At 42.2% G+C, this 6,848-nt stretch overlaps 1 protein-coding gene across 1 annotated transcript in view; it reads left to right on the top strand.

Moving 5' to 3' along the window:
• LOC107566386 (semaphorin-6A) overlaps positions 1 to 6,848 on the top strand; it is a 61,772-nt gene that overhangs the window by 41,495 nt on the left and 13,429 nt on the right. The window contains exons 9-13 of the mRNA XM_016251830.1: positions 1,168 to 1,413; positions 1,639 to 1,770; positions 2,794 to 2,949; positions 3,858 to 4,031; positions 6,702 to 6,760. Of these exons, the coding sequence (XP_016107316.1) occupies positions 1,168 to 1,413; positions 1,639 to 1,770; positions 2,794 to 2,949; positions 3,858 to 4,031; positions 6,702 to 6,760 (767 nt within the window). The remainder of the gene's footprint in view (positions 1 to 1,167; positions 1,414 to 1,638; positions 1,771 to 2,793; positions 2,950 to 3,857; positions 4,032 to 6,701; positions 6,761 to 6,848) is intronic.

Raw genomic sequence — 6,848 nt, 5'->3', positions numbered from 1 at the left:
CCAAGGGTAACATGTAAAGTGTGAAAAGCAACGGTCCTAGTACTGAGCCTTGAGGTACTCCATACTGTACTTGTGATCAATATGATATCTCGTCATTCACTGCTACGAATTGTTGACGGTCAGATAAGTAAGATTTGATCCATGACAATGAAATTCCACTAAAGCCAACATAATTTTGTAGTCTACTCAAAAGAATGTTGTGGTTGATAGTGTCGAACGCAGCACTAAGATCCAGTAGCCCTTATAGAGAAAAAAACATTTTGTCAAATGTAAGTGAGAATTAAATCAGCTTTCAAGTGCATAATACATTATGAATTGCCTTAAACAGCATTTCATGGCATTTATTTTTTCTTTTTTTAGTGCAGTTAAATCGATAATATTACTGACTATTAATTAAGGCTAGGTATTGAGACAAATTTCATTAATAGATTTTGATTCACAAGCTTGTAATTTGATTCCTGGATTCATTTGGATACAAAAAATCTCTCAATTAATGCTGCAAACTACACAATAAACCCTGTCACTATATTAAAAAGATTAATAAGCATTTAAATTTAAATGCACAGAAGGCAGTTTTTATTATAAAAATGTATTACGTAATATAATGTATTATAATATGACATGACATTATTGATATAAAGCTGATTTATTGGCGTCTTTCTGCGGTTAAATCAATGATTGATCGATTACATGATTCATTATTGATTTCAGTGAGTTGCTCTGATTCTTCTGATGTTCGTTCATGTTTATTTGCTGCTATAACTAGTAGTAAAGAGGATCTGACACCACACGTTAAAGAGCCACAAAAACACATTTATTGATTGAATAGTTGACAGAATTTGAAAGCTGAGACTTTGTTTCATATCAAAAGTAGAAAGGATTATTGTGGTTATTGGATGGCAGGAGCTACAAATAATGTTCAGAGAAGCTTTGTTCGCGCATCAACTGAAAAAAGCACACATTTATTCTTTGGATTTAAGAATCGATATTGGTTCATCAAAATGAGAATCGATTCAAATCAAGAAATCAATGTTTTCAACCCAGCCCTATTATTGTCTTTTAAACCAGCAAAGGTGACTCAATCAGGGGACAGAAATGCAGAATCCAGGCTCAGTTTAATTCTCCTGAAGCGTTTCTAGTGTTTTTGAGAGCGTGACGTGTATGTAGGACGTGTTTAACGTGTCTCTCCGATCAGGTGGTGTTTCCGCGAGTGGCTCGCGTGTGTAAGAACGACCGCGGCGGCTCGCAGCGAGTGCTGGAGAAACAGTGGACTTCTTTCCTGAAGACGCGCCTCAACTGCTCCATCCCTGGAGACTCACACTTCTACTTCAACATCCTGCAGGCCGTCACCGACGTCATCCACATCAGCGGCCACGACGTGGTCATGGCCACCTTCTCCACGCCGTACAACAGGTACAGAGAATAGCAGGTCAGCATTGAGCTCCAGCAGGCCGCTGGGAAATGTGAGATTCCCGTGATGATGGCACACAAATGCGGGTGTGTTAGTCAGAGCTTCTGACCCACGGCTCTTCTGCCAGTTCATACGATCACAATCCGGCCTTGTGTGCCGCTCGTGTCCGAGCAGGAATGATTCACAGTTGTGTTATTTTGCTGAAAGCGTGTCTCCGTGTGTTGCAGTATCCCGGGATCAGCCGTCTGCGCTTATGACATGGCAGAGATCTCGGCGGCCTTCACCGGACGCTTCAAAGAGCAGAAGTCACCCGATTCCACCTGGACCCCCGTCCCCGAGGAAAAGGTGCCCAGACCCAGGTATCCATCCCACACGCTTCCATTGGGTCTCTGCTTACAGTCCAGCTCTCAGTCATTCTCCTCATTCACCAGCGAGACACTGCAGACCAAACCAGTGTTTCATGCACTTTTCAGTCTATTTCGCTTCCATATCAAGTCTCTTCTTTCAGAATAGTGGAGAGAAAACATCCAAAACACACGTTTAAGTGTTTATTGTATTGCACGTTATCTATTTGCATCTGTCGATTTCAATCATTAAAGAGTTTATTCTCTTACAAACACCAAACGTTACAGTTTTATTCCTCTCTATATTCTGAAGGTTTGTTCATATTTCATTCACACTGATTTATACAACATTTTACTCCTGAAAACATGGTGAAAATGTGTTTGTGTTCTGTCTGCTGACAGTATTTTCTGATTTATGGAGCGATAAAAAGAGAAACCCAAAAACCTTTAACTCTAATATGACAAGAAAATAAAACAAGAATTTTTAACCTGAAGAATTTTGAATATTTATCCAATGACCAATAAATTAACTACTAAAAATTTTATTTTATTATTTTATTTATTTTATTTTTAATTAATTATTTTATATTTTATTGTATTTTCTTTAAACGTGTTTGTATCTGTTACATGCACAAAAGTGTTTGCGAGCACGTAAACTGATTAAATCGTCTCACAGGAGCGTTTTTACAAAGCGAAGATCTGCTTCCATATGGCTCGTCTTTGTGTAATGATCGGCGGGACTATCGCCTGCGCTGATTAACATAAAATGATGTGTTTGTGTGAAACGAGGTCAAGTGTTAATTAGAGCGACCATGCCAACCGCGTCTCTGTAATTCTGTTTCCTCTGTGGTGGGAATAAAGCAATGCATTTCCCATTCAGCAGCAGCGCAGAACCATAAACCTGACTTCAGCCAACATATCTGTCGCAGCTGAGACTCATTACAGTGCTTTAAGCTTGTTGTCGTGATTGTAGCATTGAGATGTTCATATCACTGATGCAGTAGATAGAGATGCTTGATGTTCCGCTGTCGTCTTCAGGCCAGGCGTCTGCGCAGGATCTTCCTCTGGAGAGAAATTCAAAGTGTCCAACGAGTTCCCGGATGAAACGCTGAACTTCATCAAGCTTCACCCGCTGATGGACGAAGCCGTTCCTTCCATCGCCAATCGGCCGTGGTTCCTCAAGACGATGGTCCGGTGAGTCGAGTCGGGTCAGAGGTCCTTCTGCATCATGCATGGAGATTATTGTCATGCAAATAAATAATCAAGTCCATCTTCATAAGCGCTGCTCATTTTCATGGATGAATCGAGTCATTTGCATTGCATTCAGACATGAAACCTGAGCGATTCATGAGATCTTTCAATCAGCTCAACCCTGAAGGAAAGATGACGTATCTTCCTTATAAAAGCACAGTGAAAGACTGCTGTCTGTTTTGCTATAATGAAATGAATTATGAGAGAATCATCTGTTTCTAGCAGAACGAGACTCTTTGAAGCGACGTCTGGTTTCAGCCTGATAAGTTTGTTCAGTTGGGTTTGAGTGAATGTGCCCCAGTAAAACCGAGTTATTGAAAACACATTTGCTGAAGAAGCGTCTGTATCTGTTTCTCTCGTCTTCAAAGACTCCACAGATTTGGAAAGTGTATCATTTATTTGTCGTCTTATTTCCATCTTGCCAGTTTTAATTAGCCTGAAAATGTATTTGCATACGGATTTGGAAATTATACATACATTTGATTAAGACTGAGATGAGCTGCTAATTGGAACGGCAGTCGCCAGATAACGCTTTATTTCCTTTAGCGAGTCTGAAAATCTATGTAAATTCATTGTAATAGAATTCCTTAATCTAGTCTTAGTTCTGTATCAAATTCCTTTTTAGTTTTTGTCATATTTACTCAACCCCTCTTTTTTTTTTTGAAGAAGAAGAATATAGAGACATTTTGGATAAAGAGAGTTTTCTTATTTTTTAAACTACATTTTAGTCTTGTCTTTTTTTCGTCAAAGATAATGCATGTTTAATGATGTCTCGTCTCATCTTCATCTTGAAAGGTCATGGTCCTAGTGTTCATGAATGAAGTTAAGACTGTATTCTGTCTGTCTGGCAGATATCGTCTGACGCGTATAGCCGTGGATAACGCCGCCGGCCCTCATCGCAACCACACCGTGGTTTTCCTGGGATCGGAGCGAGGAATCGTGCTGAAGTTCCTGGCCAAGATGCGGAGCGGCTTCCTGAACGACAGCCTGTTTCTGGAGGAGCTGAGCGTCTATAACCCAGAGAAGTGTGTATTCCGCTCTGTCATTCACACCCGTTTATCAGGTTACAGCGCGCGGTTAGTAAATGAAGAGCGCTGCTGGTTTGGACCGCCAGGCCTCGCTGAATGATTAAAGCAAACAGAGAGTCTGGCTGATATGAGCTGAATGAGTAAACAGGCAAACAGGCTTTTTGAGGACAGCGATGCTCAACGATCGAATGCTTATCTGCTTTATTAACATTTTACATTCATGCATTTAGAAGATGCTTTTATCCAAGCGAAGCAATTCGCCTAAGAGCTAACAACATGTGTAATACAAAATGCCAGGTTTGTGAAGCAAACTGGAGAAGAGGAGAAATGAAGAGAGGATTTTTTATATTAAAGGTGACATATCATGGAAATCTGACTTTTCCAGGTTGTAAGAGCTATAATCAGGTCCCCGGTGCATCTACCAACCAAGGAAACCTGAAAAAGATGAACCCAGTAACTTAGTTTTGGGAAGCCTTTTTCTGCAAGCGTCTGAGAAAACGAGCGCGTCTGATTTCGCTCGCTTGGTGGCGTTGCAAAGGGATCTCATTATAATATCACCGCCCCTTAATCTGTAAGTTTACACCCACGACACCGTTATTGTGTTTTCGCAAGCGACAACGGTGTATTAGTTCTAATGCCATGATGAAAGTTTGAGCAGAACACGCTAACTGTTCTGTGTTTGGCTGCAGAGACGAGCACAGAACACTGTTTAGAGTCCCAGCCTCAGACGAGACGACAGAGCAGTGCATTTATTGAGAGGGGTCTTTAGAGGTGCAGTCGTTGGTGTAGATGGAGAAGAGCAGTGGGGAGAGGACGCAACCCTGAGGGGTGCCAGTGCTGGTGGTGCGGTTGTTGGATGTGAATTTACCAATTCTCACTAGCTGTTGCCTATCTGTCAGAAAGCTGGTGATCCATTGACAGATAGAGCTAGGGACAGGGAGCTGTGTTAGTTTGGTCTGGAGGAGTGTTGGGATGATGGTGTTGAAAGCGGAGCTAAAGTCCACAAACAGAATCTTCACATAAGTCCCTGTTTTGTCCAGATGTTGCAGGATGAAGTGCAGTCCCATATTGCCTGCATCATCCACGGACCTGTTTGCTCGGTAAGCAAACTGCAGGGGGTCTAGTAAGGGTCCAGTAATGTCCTTCAGATAAGTCAACACCAACCTCTCAAATGTCTTCATGACCACAGACGTTAGGGCCACAGGTCTGTAGTCATTAAGTCCTGTTATCTTGGGTTTCTTTGGGACGGGGATGATGGTGGAGCGTTTGAAGCAGGCAGGGACTTTGCACAGCTCCAGTGATCTGTTGAAGATCTGTGAGAAGATGGGGGCCAGTTGGTCAGGTGCAGGTTTTCAGACAGGCTGGTGTCACACCGTCTGGGCCTGGTGCTTTTCTTCTCTTGTTCTTTCTGAAGACCTGGCGCACATCATCCTCACTGATCTGAAACGTAGGAGTGGGGGAGAGGGGGGTTGCAGGAGGTGTTGATGGTTGTGTGGAGAGATGTTCAGAGCGGGTGTGGGGTGTTAGACTGGGAGTTTCAAATCTACAGTAAAACTCATTCAGGTCTTCAGCAAGTTGTTGATTGGCCTCAGTGCTGGGGGATGGTGTCTTGTAGTTGGTGATGTCCTTCAGGCGTTTCCACACTGATGCAGGCTCATTCGCAGAAAACTGGTGTTCTAGTTTTTTAGCGTAGTTCCTCTTGGCCACAATACTCAAGTAAATGTACTTAGTTACTGTCCGCCTCTGCATTTATTGAATAAATATATGAATTTACGTTTAATATGGTTAGACAATTTCTCCTTACAAAGGTTAAAAAATGTCCCTGGAAATCAGTTTAAGGGGGAAAATATCGTCCCTCAATGGAATTTTTTATTTGCTTTCTGGTGTTATAGAATTGGCCACACTATGAAGTTTCTCATCTGAGCTCTGATCTGCTCATGGCTCTGTTCATGTGTGTTTAAGGAGTTCTCGTGATTCCTGAGGTTCAGATCTCATCTGAGCTCGGTTTCGTTCTCATCAGCGGTCTCATCTCTGAGATTATGAAGCTCTCGCTGGATGCTCGAGGGTTGAATGATAACAGGCCTCTCTTCATTACAATCCAACCAGCATCAGTGAAACTTCAGAAAGAAACTTCTGTGTTTTTATTAATATTCACGTCACATTTAGGATCCTGTTTTCTGCTCCATTTTCTTATGATATTGTTTGAATGACATTCATTCACTCAAACTTCTATTAATATTGTTTGAAAATGTTCTTGAGATTGAAGTCAGTGAGTGTGAAATGGAGGTGTTGAAGTCACTTGCTCACTGTGTGTGTGCGTGTGTGTGTGTGTGTGTGTGTGCGTGTGTGTGTGTGTGTGTGTGTGCGCAGAGGTGGGCGCTAGCCAACCAGCATCAGTGAAACTTCAGAAAGAAACTTCTGTGTTTTTATTAATATTCACGTCACATTTAGGATCCTGTTTTCTGCTCCATTTTCTTATGATATTGTTTGAATGACATTCATTCACTCAAACTTCTATTAATATTGTTTGAAAATGTTCTTGAGATTGAAGTCAGTGAGTGTGAAATGGAGGTGTTGAAGTCACTTGCTCACTGTGTGTGTGCGTGTGTGTGTGTGTGTGTGTGTGTGTGTGTGTGCGTGTGTGTGTGTGTGTGTGTGTGCGCGCAGATGGCCGTTCGAGCAAGACGTGGAACAGGGCAACACAGATGGACTGGGCGACTGCCAAAGTAAGCAGAACCCGTTTACTGAGTGCTGGACGCTCCTCAGACACAGCTACACAGACTCACACACACACAGACTCTCTCTCTCGCACAC

The sequence above is a fragment of the Sinocyclocheilus grahami genome, unplaced genomic scaffold (assembly GCF_001515645.1).
Source record: "Sinocyclocheilus grahami isolate Dianchi unplaced genomic scaffold, SAMN03320097.WGS_v1.1 scaffold1072.1, whole genome shotgun sequence".
Lineage (NCBI taxonomy): Eukaryota > Metazoa > Chordata > Actinopteri > Cypriniformes > Cyprinidae > Sinocyclocheilus > Sinocyclocheilus grahami.
This window is presented reverse-complemented; position numbering and strand designations above follow the sequence as displayed.